Consider the following 22,205-nt stretch of genomic DNA (forward strand, 5'->3'; position numbering starts at 1 on the left):
AAAAGATAACCTCTTCCAGTTTACCACAACGAGTTCTTCTTTTTCCCTATTCCAGGGAAAACACAATAACCAGCCACATCCTCTTGTTATTGACTACAAGGGTTTAGAATAGGCTGAACTTGGAACTCAAAACCTCTCTTCCAATGGGGTATTACCAAGTCTCCCAATTTTGCAGCCTTCACCACGAACATGCTGCAGTTAACCTGACTGTGTGGTTCTTGATTTTTGTGAATGGCCCTGTGATATGTATATTTTATCAAGAACCATATAACATTACAGCACAGAAATAGGCCCCTTCAGCCCTTTTAGTCTGCCAAACCTGCCCAGTCCCACTGGCCTGCACCCAAATCATAGCCTTCCATACATCTCCCATCCATGTACCTGTCCAAATTTTCTTCTTAAATGTTAAAATTGAGCCCACATTCACCACCTCAGCTGGCAACTCATTCCACACTCCCATCACCTTCCCTGTGAAGACATTCCCCCTCAAGTTTCTCCCAAACTTTCTCCTTTCACCCTTAACCCATGTCCTCTGGTTTGTATCTCACCTACCCTCAGTGGAAGAAGTCTAGCTATGTTTACTCTGTCTATCTATCCCCCTCATAATTTGAAATACCTCTATCAAATCTCCCCTCGTTCTTCTATGCTCCAGGAAATAAAGTCCTAACCTGTTTAACCTTTCACTGTAACTCAGTTCCTGACATCCGGGCAACATCCTAGTAAATCTTCTCTGCATTCTTTTAATTTTATTGACATCTTTCCTGTAGTTAGGTGACCAAAACTGTACACAATATTGTAAATTTGGCCTCACCAATGTCTTAGACAACTTTACCATCATATTCCAACTCCTATACTCAGTACTTAGATTTATGAAGGCCAATATGCCAAAAGCTCTCTTTACCACCCTATCCACCTGTGACACCACTTTCAGGGAATTATGTATCTGTATTCCCAGATCCCTCTGTTCTACCACACTCCTCAGTATTCTTCCATTTACCATGTATAGCCTCTCCCCGACTTACGACTTTTGTGACTTACAATCATCCGTACATTTGACCAAAAAAAAATACAGGTACACAATCCTTTCTCCGGACATCTAAAATCTGGAAAGCTCCAAAGACTGGCAATTTTTCCTGGTGCTAGAACAGCAGAGGGAGGGAGAGAGAGAGAGAGTGAGAGAGAGAGAGAGAGAGAGAGAGAGAACAGTGCGACTAGGTTGGGCGGAGGGGGGGGAGAGACAGCAGCGCCACTCGGGTGGGTGACGGGGAAAGAGACGCCAGTGTGACTCAGGCGGGCAGGGGGAGAGAGACGGTATCGGGACTTGGTGGGTGGGAGGGAGAAAGACGGCATTGCGACTCGGGTGAGCTGGGGGGAGAGCAAGATGGCAGCGCAACTGGAAGGGGGTGGATACGGCAGCACAATTCGGGTGGGCTTAAATCTGGGACCACTGGCTTTTGTTCTGAAATCCTGAGAAATGCGAAATTCAGAAAACACTACTGTATAAATTAACATCATCAACGTCATCTATCGTTGGGGGTTAGTGGTGAGTTGTTGGGGTTGGGGGGGACAGTGGGATGGGTGTGGGGGCTGGTGGCGACCTTTTGGGAGACTCCTGGTTGCCTGCTCTCGGTCCCCCGCACTGGTCCTGCTGCCCCACTCCCTTCTGACAGCCCGCCACCAACCCCCACACCCATCGCACCACCCCACTCTCAATGGACGAATGATAAAATGGATACAGTGAATTTTTGACACATTCATTTCAACATACGACTGGTCGGTCAGAACGGAACTCAGATGTATGTTGGGGACTCTCTGTATGTCCTTTCTTGGTGTGTCCTTCCAAAATGCAACAGCTCAACTTGTATACATTAACTTCCATCTGCAATTTTTCATCCTATTTTTCCAGCTGGTCCAGATCCCTCTGCAAGCTTTGAAAACCTTTGGAGTCCACAACTCCTCCAATCTTCGTGTCATCTGCAAACTTGCTGATCCAATTTACCACATTATCTTCCAGATCATTGATATAGATGACAAACAATGATGCTCCCTAAACACAGAGCCCTAAGGTACACCACTAGTCACAGGCCTGCAGTCTGAGTAGCAATCATCCACCACGACTCCCTGGCTTCTCCTGTCCAGCCATTGTCTAATCCAGTTCACTACTTCACCATTAATACAGAGTCTGAAATTTCCACGTGGGACCTTGTTAAAAGCCTTAAAGTCCACGTAAACAACATCTACAGCCTTTCCTTCATCAACTTTCCTCGTAACCTCCTCGAAATATTCTATAAGATTGGTTAAACATGACCTACGATGCACAAAGCCATGCTGACCGTCTCTAATCAGTCCCTGGCTATCCGAATACTTGTACATCTGATCTCTGGGTTCCTCTAACGAAGAAAATTATTTGGATGTAATTCCAGTTTTATATCAGTTTATGTGGGATTATTCTGATGTACTTTCTTATGCTGTCGCTATTCAAATGAATAATGTTGCACATTTCTGAGCAATCTACTTGTATTAATTCTTAATTTTTTTTTTTGCAGGTATGGCCACTTTTCTGGAATAAACCGTAAAGTTCAATTAACGTACCTACCTCTTGGGTGTCCAAAGACTTCGAGTGAAGAAGATGGTAGGTATTCAAACATTTTTATCTTTTATTCTTGTCTTTCTATTAGCATTTAAACTAGAATTGTTCAATTACTTTATGTGTGAACTTTATAATGCTGACTTTTCCATGCAGAATAGGACAGTTTGTTTCAGGCATTTTATTTAGACATACAGCACAGTAACAGGTCATTTTGGCCCATGTGTCCATATCCCCCAATTTAGCACCAATTAACCTACATCCCCAGTACATTTTTGAACAGTGGGATGAAACTGGAGCCCCCAGAGAAAACCCATGCAGACGTGGGGAGAACATGCAAACTCCTTACAGACATTGGAACCCCAGTCCTGATTGCTGGCACTGTAAAGGTGTGGCACTAATTACTAGGCCAACCGTGTTGCCATCTAGATTGTCAATAATTTCAAATGAAAGGATATCACTTGTGATGCCAATCCACTGGAGTCTCAAATCATTTCCGAGGATACTATCCTTTTGTATTTAAATTGTAGAGACTTTAAGTTAACGTCTAAGGTACCATTCCTGCGATAGAAAGTTCTCATGTCATCGCAAACCAGAACTTGAGTGCATAATCCAGTTTGTTCAGAGTGCTACATTGCAGGCAATTATTATCCTTTGAATGAAACATTTTGGGATGGTTTAAAATATATATTATTTGCAGAGCAATAGCATTCATTTCGGTTTTGTTATGTACTTCATTCGCTGTATGGATGTGTGATATCCTGATGTCATAAAATGTGCTTTAAAAATACAAACCCTTTCCAGCTTGAAACAATACTATGCATTATTAACAGAAAACAAGAAGGAAGAGCCTTCTCTACTGCTGGTGTTAAAATGGGGTGGAGAGCTGACCCCAGCAGGCAGGGTCCAAGCTGAAGAGCTGGGTCGTGCTTTCAGGTGTATGTATCCAGGAGGACAAGGTAAAACAAAGTGAATTTGTTTCCTAATCTCTTCAACAGCAACTACTAATGGTTTAGCACCTCCTCAATGATTTTCAAAGCAGTCATCACTCTTCCCCTTTTAACAAGTCAATATTGACATTCAGATTGTATTTTTTAATATCCTTGTTTTACTCCTTGTCAATTTCACAATGTAACAGTGGCTGTTGCAAAAGAATCACAAAATCAAAGTTAATGACAAGTAGAGATTTGGCATTCTAAAGATCAAATAGAGTCTTGACATCCTCCTTCACAATCAAATGAAAGTGCTTACTGAAATGACAAACTTGATTCTATTACAAAACAAATTTATTGATTGTAAATCATTTTGCGGTGTGAAATGTGGTAAAGGAGCATAGGTGAAATTCTCACATGGCATGCAAAGTACAGGTATACCCTGCTTTATTAATACTCACTTTATGTAAATTCCCTTTTGCAAAGAAACCTGTGTTTGCTATCCAAAAGAAATTTGAATGGATTTTTGCTTTTACGAAAATAGCCATCAATAGTAGTAAACCACTTTCCTTTACGCCATTTCAGCTTACGAAAGGTTTCATAGGAATGCCCTCCTTTCGTAAAGCGGGGCATACCTGTATATGTTTAGATACAAGGTACTATTCATGCAGGAAGAGAGGGGCTGTTAAATTCCTATATATAGATAGCCTTTTTTTCTAAATCTTTAGCTTGCAAGTTGATTGTTCCATTGAACAAACAATTAGTGCATTATTTATTTGCTTAGTAATTCACTAAGACCTATCCTCAGGGTGATAGAAATAACTCTGACAGAAATTTTTGTTTTAATCTGGGTAACCTGTTCTTTTTTCCCCAAATGTAGCTGAACCCCATATAATCGAATGGCGCATTTGTTTAGTTTTCCAAAAAAATTGATACTTGAAGCCATATGTGCTCAGTCTCCTTCACAATCAAAAGGAAGTTTACTTTCAAGATTACTTGTTTTCCACATTTTAATGTTGCTGTGTTAAAGTTTGTATTATTAATGAAATACTAAACCATTGCCTCCTGTCATCTCAGAAAGTGATTTCTCCATTGTTCTCACTATCTTCCCTCATAAACTCCAGTTAATCGAGATCTTCACAAGCTCATCTCCTACTCAATACCTTGGACATTCATTCCCTCTTTAATTCTGATCTCTTCTGGGGTCTTGTCTGTCAGAAAATGCACTTCATTATCCAATTTCCTCAGTTTCATTTCTATGAATATCCCAATCACTTTCTGTCATTTATATTGGAGCTTGTTCTCTGCTCCTTTCATTCAACAATCAAAATTAATTTATTCTCTCACCTCAATTCTCAGGCTGTCCCCTTGCTTGTTTTCAGAAAGGTAACTTTTTGATTCTAGTTTCATCTTTATAATTCACTATAATTTTCTTTGGTCAATGTTTTCTGGCATGATGAGCAGGTTGTGAGGATATGGGAATGAATTGGAAGCGAGGAAAGATTGGTTTAAGTCAAACCATGGGAATTGTGACAGGTAAGAATGGGCTTGACACCAACTGATGGCAGGGATACCTAGAAGCTTGAAGGCTGGCTTGAAACTATACTGCAGAGTTGAATCAAACTTCGCAGTAACTTGATGATAACTTCACAAATGCCTGGAAGGTGCTGCCAGGAATAGAGGCTTCTAGGTAGACACATGAATATGCAGGAAACCAAGGGATATGAATCGTGTGCCAGCAGAAGAGATTTGGTTTAGTTTGGCGCAGATTTGTTCCATGATCCATGTGCTTGGGGATGAACAAAAAGAACTAGAAGATACTGAAAATATTCGAGGGGTAAAGGCCCCCCATCTGTGGGGAGAGAAGCAGGTAACATTTCAGATCAAAGACCCTCTTCAGATGTGGGAAGGAGACAAAAGAAGCTGCCAGGGGAATGGGGGTGGGGGGGAGGGATATTCCAATAGGCAAAACCCTGGGTGCCACAGGGATCAGCTTCAAACATGGTTTTCTGGTTATTAAGTGAATAGGACCAGTTAGGAAGAAGGTAAACAATATAATTTTTAATTTAATTTAGATGTACAGCACGGTAGTAGGCCCTCTGGCCCACGAGCCCATGCTGCCCAATTACACCCAACTGACCTACAACCCCGGTATGTTTTGAACAATGGGAGGAAACTGGAGCACCAAGAGGAAACCCAGGCAGACATGGGGAGAACATACAAACTCATTACATACAGTGCAAACCAGAGACGCTGGCACTGTAAATAGTGTTGCACTAACCATGTCACCCCATAATGTAGCAGTTATGAAATGCAGAGAATGAAGGCATGCCCAATGGGTCAGAGTGGGCATATCCTCCATTTCCAGAGACAGAAAAAGACAAACAGGTTGAGCCAGTATTATAGATGGATGATGTACAGAAGGAGAAATCAAATTATAGAATTCAGCATTGAATTCAGAAGGCTGCAGTGGCCTAGGTGAATGATGAAGGATTGTTCCTCATGCTGCATTGGACCTCACTGTAACAGTGCAATAGTGGAATAATGGAACTGAATAGATGAGTGTGGAAGTGGGATGGCATGTTAAAATGACAAGCAATAGGAAGTTCAATTGCACCCAACGGACAGAACAGTTACTCTGCAAAGATGCTACCCAATATGCATTTCTTTAGAGTTGAAAGAGGTCCTGTTGTGAACTTTGTGCATTTGATTGAAAGAAGTAAAGTGAATTGCTGCTTCACCTGGCAAGTCTGTTGAGTTCCTGGATAGTGAGAAAGGAAGAGATACAAGGACAGTTACAAGGGCAAATGCTGTAAGAAGGGGGCGATAGTTTGTTGAAATGGAAGTGTGAGCCAAGGGAATGGTTTGTGAATGAAGAAAGGAATGAGAGAGAAAGATAGTACAAACACTAATATACTGGTGAAACTCAGCAGGTCATGCAGTGTCCTTAGGAGGTAAAGATATATAACCAACTTTTCATACCTGAGCCCTTCTTCAATACGTACAATCACAGCGTCTGCAGACTTCCATGTTTCACTCCATGAGGGGTAAAGGCATACTTAATGGTGAATCACTTTGAAGGTGGCAGAAATAGCAGAGAATGTCTGTTGAATGCCGAGGCTGGTGGGAAAGAAGCAAGGACTAGTGGAACTTCAAAGTTGAAAATTCTAAGTTCAGATTTATTGTCAGAGTGCATACGTGACATCACATAAAGCCCTGAGATTCTTTTTCCTGTAGATGAGGCAGAATTACTGTATTCAAGAAGATACGCACATACATGTAAATAAATAAAGAAGTGTTAATAACCTGTGTGAAGTACAGAGAGAAAAAAAAATCAATAAGGTACAAAGTAAGAGTCAAGTGGGACAGTTTGTTGTTGAGGAGTCTGATGGTGGAGGGGTAGCAGCTGTTCCTGAACCTGGTGGTGTGAAACTGGTGGCACCTATACCCCTTTCCTGTTGGTAGAAGTGAGAACAGAGCTTGCGCTGGGTGGTGTGGATCCTTGATGATTGCAATTCTCTCTGACGGCAGGGTTTTCTGTAGATGTACTCATCGCTGGAAGGGTTTTGCCTGGATTGTCCTGGGCTGTATCCACTACTTTTTGCAGGGCTTTCTACTCAGAAGTAGTGGCCATGATGCAGTTGATCAACACACTTTCTGTAGAAATTTGTCAGTTTTTCCGATGTCACACCAAACCTCCACAAACTCCTGACGAAATAGAGATGTTGACATGCTTTCTTCTTGATACTGTTAGTGCATTGGGACCAAAGCTTTTAGCTTATCTTGTGTTTTTCCCAAGTCTACTTCTGCTTGGGGCATTCTTTCCATTAAGTCTTCAAAGATTTTCATTTCAATCATCCTTTCATCCATGTCCCTCATTACATTTTCAACACCAACAAATCAGTTGCTCAAGCTTTTCATTTTCTCCAGGATGATATTTAGTTCTTGTCCCAACTCCCCACCTCTGCTGAGATAAAGATTTGTTTTATCCTTGAGAAGATGAGAGCCAGGGCAGTAGATGAGATGTGGTCAAGGTTTTGTTAATCAAGGGAGGAGGAAGCCACAGTTCAAGAAGAACACCTACTTTGCTCAGTTTTATTTACTAAATTTTAATGCTCTTCAGTCTGTGTTCTCACTCTCTAACTACTTGTCTTCAGGTAACCTTTCTTTTACCCTATCATAGATATCCTTCCCCCCACCATCCCTGCTTCTTTTATCTCTTTTCCAGTCTGACAAAAAGGGCCTTTGACCTGAAATTCTCACACTTTCCCTTCTAACGGATGTTGCTGTCCTGCTGAGTATTTCCAAACATTTCTATATTTATTCCAGGTTGTAAACTATTGCAATTTTAAAAAAAATTCTCAGGTGAAATTATCACCTGACAATGATATTATTGGGGCAAAGCAACGTACTTGATTGGCACCCTATCCACCAACCTGATCATTTGTTTCTTACCTTCACTAACAGTGCACTTTGTATGGAGTTTGTATATGATGAATTGCAGTTACTCGTTTAGACTACCCAAGAGTAGCTACCAAACTCCTGACACTCCCTGTGCTAGGTCCAAATCCTAGCCCTCACACTCAACTGCAATAAGGGAGTACTGCCACATTAATGGTGGGTCTCCATTGCCTTTTCAAGGCCATTTGGGAATGCCCAATAACTACTGGGCTCACCAGGCAAAATCCACATTCCAAATAATGAAAAAAAACCACTTGTTTAAATTAAATTTAAATTTTGACTTACTGCACGGTAACAGCCCCTTCCAGACCATGAGTATGTGCTGATCAAATACCCCAATTGGCTTTCAGCCCCCTTATGTTTGGAAGTGGGCGGGAGGAAACGTGATCATCCAGAATAAACCTACACAGACACGGAGAGCGTACAAACTCCTTACGGACAGCTGCGGATTTGAACCCTGGTCGCTGGTACTATATTAGTGTTGTGTTAACTGTGCTGCCCCAATGTTCTTTAAAATGTTTGCTTATAGGGGGGCATGGCCATGTGAGGGACTTAGGCGTGTTTTGATCGATATCTCTGTGAAGAGTATCAAAAAGACAGTTAAAATGTTATAATTAAGAATTTGTCACTAAAAAATGGACAAAACAAGCACTAAGGCAGCCGAGAACAAAAAAATGAAGTTTCTACTCAGCCAGGAACATCAAGCGAAAGCCCGAAAGGGAGTGGCAAAAGAGTGGCCTCAGGCCCGGCGGACCCAGCAGAGGTGAGGAATTGGGACAAGAACTAAATATCCTGGAGAAAGTGGAAAACTTGAACAACTGATTTGTTGGCGTTGAAAATGTAATGAGAGTCATGACTGAAAGGATGATTGAAATTAAAGAAATCATTGAAGACTTAGTGGAAAGAATGTCCCAAGCAGAAGTAGACTTGGGAAAAACACAAGATAAGCTTTGGAGAAAGATGCAAATCATTGGGAGTTGGATATACAAGGTCTGCTGGACAAGATCAACCACGTGGAGAATTTTAGCAGATGAAATTATGTTTGAATTATTGGACTGAGAGAAGGAATCGAGGGAAGGGATTTGGTGAACTTCTTCGAAACATGAATCCCGTGAGTGCTGGGAGAAGGCTAATTCAAAGAAAAACTGCATGTTGAAAGGGCTCACTGGACCATTGGTCCCAATAGAGCTTGTAAGGACCTTGTAAGGTCATCCTTACAAGGATGACCGATCCTTGTAAGATTTCTGATTACCAGAAATGGGAGACAATTCTGGGAGCAGCAGATGAATACTCTAAACAAAATAATGACCCACCTAAGATTGACCATGAAAAAGTACTATTTTCTCAAGATTTCAGTCCTACTTTGATTAAGCAAAGGAAGGAGTTTGATGTAAAAAGACAACTGTATTCCAAAAACTTGATTATTTAATGATATATCCCACGATTCTGAGGGTTGAAGTAGCAGAGGTAGTGAACAATTTTTCAAGACTTAGAATGAGGTGGAAGACTTCCTGTGAGGTTTAGGAAAAGACTGGTTGCCAAAGAAGACTGAAGAATGTTTAAAATGTGACTTAAAAAAACCTCCATCTTATTTATTGTTGAAAAGCAAATTTCAATGAAATGTTTTTGGAGAGCTCAGAAAAGACAGAAAACTTGGAAAAAGTAGTAGCAAGGTAGAGATTCCATTCTCAGGAGGTGCCCAGAGAGGAGCATCTATAAAAGAAGGCGCTAAAGGGAGGGTCTCTTCTTCATCAAGAGATTCCACAGGCTTTTTTTTTGCTTTCGGGCTTTCCTGTATATGTCACCGTCAGGGCAGGGTTAGGGTATGAGTTTTTTAAAGGGGAAAATCAAAACAATCGAAAAAGTTTTTGTTGTTAAACAATATTTGTTTAAAAATCAATATAGATAGAACATTAAAATTTATTAGTCTTAATGTTAATGGGATAAACAGGATGGTGAAAAAAAGTTGGGTCTTGGCACATCTAAAAAAATTAAAGGCAGATATAGTCTTTCTACAAGAAATGCAACTTGCCAAATCGGAACTTGCTAAATTAAAAAGAAGATGGGAGGGACAGTAATAATCATCTTCACTTGATTCAAAAGCAAGAGGAGAAGCGATTCTAATTAACAAAAATATATCAATAATAATAGAAGGGACACTGACTGACCAAGCCAGAAGATTTGTAATGGCACATTGTCAAATTTATGCAGAATCATGGACACTTATGAACATCTATGCATCAAATTATGATGAAGTCTTTATGAAAGATATCTTTTTTAAAGCAACAAAGGGAAAATGAAATATACTGGTCAGAGGAGACTTCAATTTTTGTCTATATCCAATTATGGATAAATCAGCCAGAACAATGACAAGGCCAAAATCTATCATATATGAAGGATTTAAATTTGGTTGATATATGGAGGCAGCTTAACCCCATAGAAAGAGTCTATTCATTCTACTCAAGAGTATATGATTAAGATGTAAGGAGATTTGTTTTTAATATCTGCTCAGTTAAAAAGTAGTGTGGTAAAAATTGAATATTTGACAAGACTTCTATCAGATCATTCACCATTTGCAATAATGGAAAAACAAGAAAGTGTAAATAGATGGTGTCTCAATGCCGCACTGTTGAAAAGGAGGGACTTTTGTGAGTTTATTAACAGATAGAACTATTCTGTAATACTAACCTTTCTAATACTGACAATAGCTTTTTAATGTAGGATATGCTTAAAGCTTATCTAAGGTAACAAATAATTTCTAATACAACAAATCTTGAGAGAATATGCTACAGAGTTGGATGGTCTAGTAATAAAATTGGAAAAAGAATCAGAACAAGGTCACAGGAATATAGAGAATAAAATATTGAAATATAACACATTACAAATGTATAGAATGGAGAAAAACCTACATTAGAAACCAAACAAAAATATTATGAATTAGGAAATTGGACACAAAGCTTTTTATCTTGGCAGTTAAAGGCAGAGTCATCTAGAATGATAAATGCAATAAAAACAGGCCAATATTATATTATAACATGTAATCAAAAAGAAATCAATAATATTTTAGGCAATATTATATGAAACTATATAAATCAGAATTATTAGATGAAAGTTTGATGGATGAATTTTTAACAAATATTGAACTTCCAAAATTAGAAGATAAAGGACGAAGTTATGTAGATGCCTCTTTCACGAGAGAAGAAATTGATAAAGCCTTGGGTAGTTTACAAGCTAACAAATCTCCAGGGGTGGATGGGTTTCCTCCTGAGTTCGACAGACAATTTAAAGATTTATTGATACCTCTTATGATGGATTTATTGGACAGGGCAGTGAAGACCCAGACCCTATCAGAATCTTTCTCTACTGCAATATTTACAGTGCTACTGAAGAAAGGTAGCGACCCATTAAAAACTTCATCATATATTACTCCTCAATGTTGATTATAAAATATTGGCAAAGGCATTAGCTAATAGACTGGGACAATATCTACCAAAAGTAATGCATACAGACCAGGTGGGATTTGTCAAAGGAAGACATTCTTCAAATAGTCTAAGTAGACTATTGAAATAATACATATGGAAAAATCAAAGTTGAATGCAAGCATAATCATCTCTCTAGATGCAGAAAAAGTATTTGATCAATTAGAATGGTCTTCCTTATTTAAACATTGGTATAGGCAGAAAATTTATAAACTGGATAAGAACTCTTCATCATAAACCACAAGCCAAAATTATAACTAACAATCAGATATCAGCAGTTTTTCCTTGAGTTAATCGAATAGACAGGGCTGTTCTCTGTCTCCAGCATTTTTTATTCTAGCTATTTTAACCACTAGCGGAGATCATAAGGAGAGATCGAGATATTAATGGTTTCAAAGTTAGACAGGTAGAACATAAAATTAGTTTATTTACTGACGATGTGCTATTATATATGTCTGACCCAGCTGAAATCCTTGATAAATTTACAAACAAAATTATACAAATATGAAAGAATATCAGGTCATAAAATAAATATGGACAAGGGTAAGATAATGCTATTGAAAATTTTTTGATTATGAAAGATATCGAAAAGGTACTAGATTTAAATGGAAGACAGATGGAATCAAATATTTAGGAATAATGACATAATTTATAGAACTTGAATAAATATAATTACACTCCTCTTTTAGAAAAAAATAGAGAAAGATTTACAGAAATGGAAAGACTAGCCAAATACTCTAGTGGGAAGAGTAAATTGTATTAAAATGAAGGTGATGCCAAGATTACAGTGTCTTTTTCAGTCATTGCCTTTTGCACTACCTAAAAATTTCTTTAAATTATTGAATAATTACATAAGGCATTTCCTATGGAAAGTGCCGAGAATTTCATTGATAAAGCTAACATGGGAGGACTTAGACTTCCGGACTTTAAGAAATACTATTATCAGCACAAGCGAAATTTTTATCATTTTTTGAAGAAGAAGACAATCCCCCTTGGATCTGAATGGGATTGAATTCAATAGAAGAAGAAACAACAAAGGATTTTATTTATAAGTGGAATGCTAAGTTAATAACAAAAAAAATATAGCCCTATATTAATACATATGATCAGAAGATGGCAAGAAGTAAATGAGTGGATTGGTAAAAAAAACAGGGATATCATTAAGACACCATGATGTAAAAATGTGCCGCTGCCTATGAATCTGGGTAACAAAATATTGAATTCATGGTATGACAAAGGAATAAGATCTATTGATGATTGTTATATGGAGGGATCTCTTATGTCTTTTGAACAATTAAATAAATGTGGAGTAGCTAATGGGAGCTTCTTTTGTTTCTCCAACTAAGATCATTCCGAAGAGAAAGATGGGGGCCAAGTTTGACCCCAACTTAAATTAGTGAAATGGAGCTAACCATTTGGCTGGGGAATACACCTAAATTTATAACTAAGATGTACTATGCTCTCCAGAATGAAAGTGTCGAGAGAGAGAGATGGGAGTTGGATCTAGATGTTGCAATATGGAAAGATGTTGGTCTAATTAGTGTTTAGATAGCATGACATCAATTATAAATGCAAGATACAGATTAGTGCAATACAATTTCCAACACCATTTATATCTCACACCACAGAAATTGTATATCGGAAATGTTTTAGGTGTGGGACAGAAAAAGCAACGTTTTTACGTGTTATGTGGTCATGTGTGAAGGTGACACCTTTCTGGCAGGATATTACTGAAATATTAACAAGAATAATAGGGGTAGTCTTCACCTGTGATCAGGAGCTTTATCTTTTAGGCAACTTCATTGAAATAAGTAATTAACTAAATTCCAAATTTTGTTTGTGGAAATAGCCTTAACAGTGACTAAGAAATGTATTTCAATTACTTGGAAATCCCACACCCTTCTACATATAGCATGATGGACTGCTGAGATGAAAAGTTGCATATATATATATATATAAAATTGGAGAGTCTTTCAATGTATATTTATTAAAAAATAAAATATTTTTTAAAAGTTTGCTTATTGAGCCATCCAGTGGCTAAGTAATGAAACTGACATGAAATTATTAATTTTTTAAGATTTGTGCACAGGAATGCAGTATCCATAAAAGTGATTTGTCCTTGCAAAGCAAACATCTCAGACTTTTACACTTCCAGCATCCTTGCAAGTTTATTTCTCTCAAGCCCCGATCCAATTTCATTTTGAAATTAATTATATTGTCCGCTTCCATCATCCTCTTAGGCAACAGGCCCAAGATTTAATGGTGCATATTGATTTGTTTACATTTTTTTTTAAGTGTCTCTGCAACTAGTTTGGAAGAAGTTCATTATTTTATACCATTAAATTTGTCCAACCTTGCTTTCAATATTTGTATGTTAAATGTTGTTTCAGGAGATTATGCAGGATTTCCAGGCTGTGGTTTGCTCCGATTGCACAGTACATATCGCCATGATTTGAAGATCTATGCTTCAGATGAAGGGAGAGTTCAAATGACAGCGGCAGCCTTTGCTAAGGTTTGAAGTCTACGAAAAGCAGTTGTGTTTAAACCAAACACAAGAATATTTTAAAGCTGTGTTGCTGGTTATTAATGAGACCAGTAATAACTAATGATGTTTGATGTTTGAATAGTTCAGAATTTTTCTCAAAATACTTTCTCCTTCAAATTTCATTCACTGATTTGATGTATGAACACTGCAATGATTATAACCCATCAAATAATTTCATCTGATGGGAATGTCCATTAGTTTTAATCCCTACATTTTAGACAATATTACAAGATTTCATTGATTAATACTGATCTAATCATCCGTCTGGAAAACAGCTATGCTTTAATTCACGTCTTTATCTGGCATCCAAATGTTTCAATGGGTTAATTTATATTACATTATGAAATTAGGTTTCTGATATAGTTTAAGTGAAACTGTCAAGGCTGCCTAGAATTTGCTATGCACTTTGATTTAAAACCAGTTGTGGGCCCTATAAGGATTTGAATGACAATTGCACTGAAACTTCTTTGAACAGATGTTTTCAATGCATTGCAAGTTCATATAAAATGAATATTTTGTAACCTTCAACTGTTCAGAAGTTGTACTAGGAAAAAGTTACTGATCACAAGACTTTTGAGTTCTCGTGTTTAAATCTGAAACATCTTTTCATATTTCATTAAAATTAAATTGTAAATTCATCTTTTCCCAGTCTTTAAATCTCACATCCAACCCATCCTCCGATCAGAAATCAAGCCTGGATCTGTGAATTTTGGTTAATTATATTTATTGGAGCAATAGTGTTGCTGGAAGTGATTTAAGATGTGGTCTGTTTGGAAAAACAACAAATGGGATGCATCTGTTTTGTGAAATAATGTCTCAAATTGGTTTTGACTATTTGTAAATAGGGATTGCTTGCGTTGGAAGGGGAGCTAACCCCAATTCTTGTACAGATGGTTAAAAGTGCTAACATGAATGGCTTGTTAGACAGTGACAGTGATTCCCTGAGTAGTTGTCAGCAGCGAGTTAAAGCTCGGCTTCATGAGATTCTACAGAAAGACCGAGACTTCACCATTGAAGATTATGAAAAGGTATGTGATTGCCAGCTTCTTTCCATGCTCACCTTTATATTCTCATTGAATCAAAAACTGTTTCTTGGTCATCATAAAAGAACTGGTATCATATTTAATGTAATCTTTTCATCACAGTTTTCAGATAAATCTGAACAACCTGAAATGTATGCAACTCTTTTTCCCGAGAGCATAATATTTCCTCACCTCCTTGCATTCATACAATGATTGTAATATGAAAAAAATGCTGAAGTGTTTCACAGAGAGGAACCTAAAAATGTACACGGTGCAATTAGGATGGAAAGTTTAGGAAGCGTGCCGGAAAACTAGTTATATTATTTGATTTTAAAGTTAATGGGGGTGGGAGGAGAAGGAAGGATGATTAGGTTGAGATAAATGGGTAATTAGAAGAAAAGGCATGGAAGGGTTGAAGGGTTTAGTGAAATAATTTCAGAGATTGTGGCAAGGGTACTTTTGGAATGCAGGAACAGTAAAAGAAGCTTTTGATACAAATCATCCAGGAATGTTTTAATATCCAAATCACTGACAATCATCCTATTTAGGCCGGAAAAAGGTTGTAGTGAGGATAAAGAGGGATATTGTACCATAATATAAATGTTGCTTTCCTCTCCTCCTTGATCTTTTTGGTTTTGGATTATAATTTTTCTGAGAATGGTGTTTATGAGTTTTCATTTTAACCAATTAATATCAGGTCATCTGATATTGTATCACAATGTTGATAATTCATTTTGTATTGAATTCTCATATATTTTGGTAATCCTATTCCATCTTTAAATTGCAACAAAAAATTAATTTAGTACTTTTATTGATAGATACAATTTTCACCCTGCATTTTTCTGAATGAATTGTACAGTTAAGATCCATAAATTGTGACATCTGGTGTGACTTAAGACTTTGGATCTTGCATATACCAAGGAGAGAACAATAATTTCTGGTGGAGAAAGTTGACACAAAAGATTGTCTTCCTAAAGTATTGTATTTCAAGCAATTAAAGATGAAGTAGTTTGAGCTGATAAAGAGTGACAAAGGCTTGGCATATCTCATAAGAGTAAATGTGAGAGGATATGGCACAGAAGATATTACAAGTTTATTGATGTTCTATCTATTTTACAGCTTTAATATGGGTGCGTTGAGTCTTTGCTGTCGTGGGCAGCATTTGAAAGCCCATTCTGTGCTGGAACTATGAGCTTACTGATTTAAAAACTTGTGATATAGATGTCTGAAGACCCAAATCTGAAATAGTTGTAAGACATCAAGAATAATGAAATTGGCAGGAAGGTGAAAAATGGCTAATTTACAATTTTGACCCCATTCTAAAAGATAGTGCTGTAAGTATGTTTACATGGAGTTGAGTAAGATGTGATTGGCTTCAGTTTTAAGGCCATGCATGAATAATGGTGAGGAATTGGATACAGATGTAGGTATTTCTTAAGCATGCCATTTTCCTATTCCCATATTGTGAACAAGCTTCCAAATTTATTTTTTCATTATTTGGGAAGCGTTGTAGTTCCATTTCATTTCAACCATTGCTCTCAAGAGAGTGTCTCTTTTGACCACTCCATTCCAGGGTTAATATATACGTGGCTGATGTAACCTAGTTCAGGCATTTTTTGAAATGTCAATGATAGGGGCTTGCCAATTCCGGTCAAGATCTCAAAGGAATTGTGCTTGATTAGTTCTGCCATTATTATTCAATTGTCAACATCTGTTAAGTATATATTGGCCTTCAAACCTGACTTCCTTATCCTCTGTTTTAATTACTTCATCGTTGGCAACTGTGGCTTCAGATGCAATGCAATTTCTAGAATATTCCTCCTAAATTACTCCATGCTTTTCCTTTATTAATAATAATTAAAACCAACTTTGTCCTTGTATCGGAGCTAATAGCTCCTTTCTTCCTTTGGTACAGAATTTTGTCCGATGCTGTCTCTGTGAAGTATCCTGGGATATTTTACTGTGTTAGAGACACAATATATACTCTACACATACTCATTTATGTGTTTTCTTCATTTAAAATTTTGTACTCCTCTTGGTAGACTTCCAATCAAAGGGAAAACTCTTGAATGGGCAAGGAAACCTCGGTCCCTCTGTCTCATTCATTACTGATTGTATCATGTAACAAGCAACCAAAGGCTGTAGGGTTTTGCAGTTCCTTTTCTTGGCAATATGTGAGGAGCTCTCGAGTTTTGAATGCAAAGAAGATTGGTTTTAACTTCTCCCCACAGCACACAAAGCCTTAATTTGTCCCTGTGAGCTAGCAGTACCTATTTATTCATGCACAGATATATCTGTGGCATTTTGTTAAAGATGTCCTTTGGAGATTGAGAGATTTCAGATAATGATTAAATGTCAGGGAGAAGTTCTGGGAAAGTTTATGAGACTGATACTGGTCTGGGCAAGTTGTCTTATTAGAAAGATTCAAGGGCTATACTTGTATCCACTTAAGAGTGAGAGGTGATGGATCATATGTGATCTTGAAGGGTCTTGGCAAGATGGATGTGGAATTGATGATTCTTGTAAGAGATTTTAGAACCAAGAGGATTCCTATTTAAAATACATAATGCTTTGATTTTTGTACCTCGAGGGTTGTGCATCTTTGGAACTCTCTTTGTCAAAGGGCACTGCAAGCTGATATTTTGAATATATTTGGATAGACTCTTTATCAGGAAACGTTGAAAGGTAACTGTTAGTAAGAAGGATTATAAAGATGAGATTACTGTCCGATCAGAAATTGAATGTGGAACACTAGTCAGTACAGGCCCTTAGACTCACAGTATTATGACAACCTATTTAAACCAATTCCATGATTAATCTAATCCTTCCCTCATCCCTCCTTTCATCCCTCCTGACCCATAACCTTCAATTTTTATTACATTCAAATGTCCCAATTGTGCCAGCCTCCACCACTATCCCCTGTAGAACACTGTGTGTTCCACAAACTCACCACTCTCTTTTTTTAAAAAAAAACCCTAACTCTGACATCTCAATGCTCTTCCACACACACACATTAAATGGATGTGCTCTGGTATTGCCGACTTGGGACATATTCTCTAATCCAGGCAGTATCCTGGTAAATCTCTGCACTCTCTCTAAAACTTCCATATTCTTCCTATAATGAGGTGGCCAGATCTGCACACAATATGCTTAATGTGGTCTAACCAGAGTTTCATTGAGCTGCAACATTACCTTGTGCATCTTGAACTCTGTCCCCTGACTAATGAAGGCCAGCATACCATATACCATCAGTCTGCAGGGCAACATTAAGTGTTCTAGGGACTTGGATCCCAAGATCTATCTGTTTCTCCATACTGCTAAGAATCCTGCCATTAAACTTATACTCTGTATTCATGTTCAGTCATCCAGAATGTATTACTTCAAATTTTTGGTTTGAGCTCCGTCTGCCACTTCTCTGCCCAATTTTGAATTGTGTTTATACCTGTTATAACCTATGAGAAACTTCTACACTACGCACTGCACCAGCATCCCTTGAGTAATTTGCAACTTATAAATCTACCCCTGCACTTCCTGATCTGAAACATTGACAAAAATCACTAAGAGCAAGAGTCCCAGAATAGATCCCGCTCCATCTGTTAGCATCCTCAGCTTTCTATGGGCCACCTGATTCCAAATCCAAACTGTCAAGGCTCCTTGGATCCCAGCCCTCATGACTTTCTGGAGGAACCTACCATGGGAAACTTTGTTTGTCAAACACCTCTCTAAAATCCATATACACCATATCCATTGCCCTATTTTCATCATTTTATTTTGTAACCTCCTCAAAAAAAACTCAGTTAGGCCCGTGATGCACAATCTGCCTCATGCAAAGCCATGGTGACTCTCCTTAACAAGATTATGCTTTTCCAAATGCATATCAGGTTTGTCCCTGGAATGCTCTCCAGGGGTTTGTATGACTGACTGGTCTCTAATTCCCAGGATTCTCCTTATTACCTTTCTCCTGCTACCTGGTACAATGGATCATTGTCAACATCTCAGCAAGCTCTTTCTTCACTTCCCGAATTAATTTGGAGTACATTTCGTCTGGCCCCTGGGGCTTGTCTTTCCAAATCATTTTCAGAAGCTCAAATACTACCACTTTCTTAACCTGGACATGGTCCGGCACATTAGTCTGTTTTGTGCTGACCTCTCATTCATCAAGGCCCCTCTTCCTGATGAACACTGAACAAAGTATTCATTCAGGACCTCCCATATCACTTCTGCCTCCTGGCACATGTCCTCTCCCTTTATCCCTGAGCAGTCCTACCTTCACTCTAGTCATCCTTCTGTTCTTCGTGTGTTGGAACGCCTTGGGTATTTTTCTTAATTCTTCCCAAGGCCTTTTCATGCTCCCTTCTGACTTTCCTAAGTCCCTTCTTTCTTAAGTTTCTTTCTGGCTATCTTATAATTCTCCAGAGCCCTGCCTGATTTTTGCTTCCAAAACCTTGTGTATGCCTCCTTAATTCACTTGACTAAATCTTCTACCTCTCTTGTCAACCTTTCCCTGTTTCAGTGGGACAGACCCCCATGCAAATGATCCCTAAACAACCTCCACATTTCTGTCATGAATTTCCCTAGAATATTCACTCCCAGTTAATGCTTCCAAGTTCCTGCCAAATACCATTGCAATTCACCCTGCCCCATTTAAATATTTTCCCATATCATCTGCTCCTCTCCTAGTCATTGGCTGTGCAAAAGGTCAGGGAGTTATGGTTCACCTCTGAAATGCTTACCCTCTGATAGGTCTGTACCCTGACAAGGTTCATGGTCTAGTAAGAGTCTCGTATGATCTTTTGCCTAGATGGCTGGTCCAGATACAGTGTCAGAAATCCTCCTTGGACTCGCCTAACAAATTCTGCTCCATCTAACCCTTTTGTACTATGGAGGTGCTAATCATGAGGAAAGTTGAAGTCACTCATGTGAACAGTCCTATTATTTTTGCACCCTTCCATAATCTATCTACATTTCTGCCCCTCAGTGGCCTGAAAGCTACTGGGGAACCTAAGGTTCCCCTCCTAGTCGAGTGATTGTTCCCTTCCTACTTCTGATCCACACTGACTCAGTAAAAGATCCCTCCATGACGTCTTCCCTTTTTTTGCAGCTGTGATACTACCCCCGATAAGCAATGTGCTCCCCCACCATTTTTACCTCCTTCCCTTATCCCTTTTGAAACATTTGAATCCCAAAATATCAACCAGCCAATCATCCCCTTGTAACAGCCATCAACGAAAAAGCTTTTGGCATATCAGCCTTCATAAATCAAAGTATTGGGTATAGGAGTTGGGATGTTATGTTGAAGTTGTTCAAGGCATCGATGAGGTCAGATTTGGGATATATTGTGCGCAATTTTGGTCACCGACCCTCAGGAAGGATATCGCTAAGTTTGAAAGTGCAGAAAAAAAATTACAAGGATGTTGTTGGGACATGAGGAATTGAGTTGCAGGGAAATTACTCCCTGGAGGATTAGAGAATGAGGGGAGATTTGATAGAGGTGTGCAAAATTACAAAGGGCTTAGACAGAGTAAATGTATACAGGTTTTTTCCACTGAAGTTGGGTGAATCAAGAACTAGATTACATGGGTTTAGGGTGTTGGGTATAAGACCGCCCTCTGCTGGACATCATGATGCCCACATATATAACCCTGTGTGTCAGTAGCCAGGTTAGATAGAAGTAAAGCATGAGAAAGCATCACGTCTCCGAGTCTTAATTGTGTGAGTGCATACACAATACAGGGGAAAGGTGAAATGTTTAAGGGGGGCATTAGGGAGAACCTTTTCACTCAGAGGGTGGTGGGAGTGTTGAACAAGCTGCCAACAGAGGTGGTGGGTGCAGATTTGATTTGGACATGTAAGAGAAGATGGAATCATGGATGGGTTTGTTATGGAAGGCTACATTCCAGATACTGGTTGATGGGACTCAATGGAATAAATAGTTCAGCACAGACTAGATGGACCAAAGGGCCTGTTTTTGTGCTATAGTGTTCAATGGTTATAAATTTCTGTATTGAATGATGTAGCAGGCTTGAAGGGCTTAGTAGCCTGCACCTTATTTGTATGTTTAGAAGAACCAGACAGATCTAAATAAATAGGAATGACCCTACCATCTTGTCTGAACCTATTGTTGATAGCTGGCGTTTTAGGCACCTGTTATGTTATCCTTTATCCTGAATGTGGTTATTTGGTGTTATCCTTGAAAAATTGCATTCGTTTGGATTTCTGATGAAACATAAAATATTACTGCATATTTACCCATGTAAATACTCTACAACAATTTATTCTTCCTGACCTCACCCCCATAATCCTCTATTTTTCTTACATCCATGTGCCTATCTATTGTACCAGCCTCCACCATCACCCCCTGCAATGCATTCCAAGCACCCACATTCTATGACATCTCCCCAAAAGGTTTCTCTGCTCCCTTAAACAAATGTCCTCTGGTTGTTACTATTGGCGACCAAGGAAAAAAGATGCCAGCTGTAAACCCTTTCTGTACTTCGCAAAATCTTAGTTACCTTGATTGTAATCTTTTATGCCTCTATTAAGTAACCTGTGATTACAGGCAAGCATCGTTTAGCGTCCACAATACGTTCTGTGAAATTGGGTGTTATGCTATGTGGACATTGTGCAAACACCACATTATATTCTTACCAAAGCTATATGGGATACTTTAGTGCACCTGTAAACTTTTTAATATAATTTTTAAGTAGGGATCAGTGTGGAGACTGACACAGGGCTGTAGACAGAGAGTGGATCAGTGTGGGGACAAACACTGGGCTGTGGGGAGAGAGTGGGGAAGTCGGATCAGTATGGGGACCAACGGGGCTGTGGGAAGAGAGTTAAGAAGTGGGATCAATGTCGAGACCAACAAGGAGCTGTGGGGGGAGAACGAGGCAGTCAGATCAGTGTGGGGACTGACACAGGGCTGTGGTGAGAAAGTGGGGCAGAGGGATTAGTGTGGGGACCGACATGGGGCTGTGAGGAGAGAGCGGGGCAATCGGATCAATTGGGTATACAAAATACAATTTCCTATAGCTAGCTATCACTTTTTCTAAATTGTTGCAGACTTCCTCACAGTAACTGAATAATTATGGGACCACAGATGTATGTGGTTGGACGTTGTCTGAACAGACGTTAAACAATGCGTACCTGTACTACTTATTTGGCTTTGTATTCTTCTCA

The 22,205-nt window shown here is 38.7% G+C and overlaps 1 protein-coding gene across 11 annotated transcripts in view; it reads left to right on the forward strand.

The window, feature by feature from the left end:
* ppip5k2 (diphosphoinositol pentakisphosphate kinase 2) overlaps positions 1 to 22,205 on the forward strand; it is a 148,423-nt gene that overhangs the window by 58,577 nt on the left and 67,641 nt on the right. For 10 of the 11 annotated variants that reach the window (XM_069892389.1, XM_069892399.1, XM_069892406.1 and 7 more), the window contains exons 14-17: positions 2,547 to 2,632; positions 3,421 to 3,546; positions 13,850 to 13,971; positions 14,850 to 15,032. In XM_069892389.1, the coding sequence (XP_069748490.1) occupies positions 2,547 to 2,632; positions 3,421 to 3,546; positions 13,850 to 13,971; positions 14,850 to 15,032 (517 nt within the window). The remainder of the gene's footprint in view (positions 1 to 2,546; positions 2,633 to 3,420; positions 3,547 to 13,849; positions 13,972 to 14,849; positions 15,033 to 22,205) is intronic. The other variant, XM_069892407.1, reaches the window with a different exon arrangement.

Source organism: Narcine bancroftii, chromosome 1, assembly GCF_036971445.1.
Source record: "Narcine bancroftii isolate sNarBan1 chromosome 1, sNarBan1.hap1, whole genome shotgun sequence".
In the NCBI taxonomy this organism is placed as follows: Eukaryota; Metazoa; Chordata; class Chondrichthyes; order Torpediniformes; family Narcinidae; genus Narcine; species Narcine bancroftii.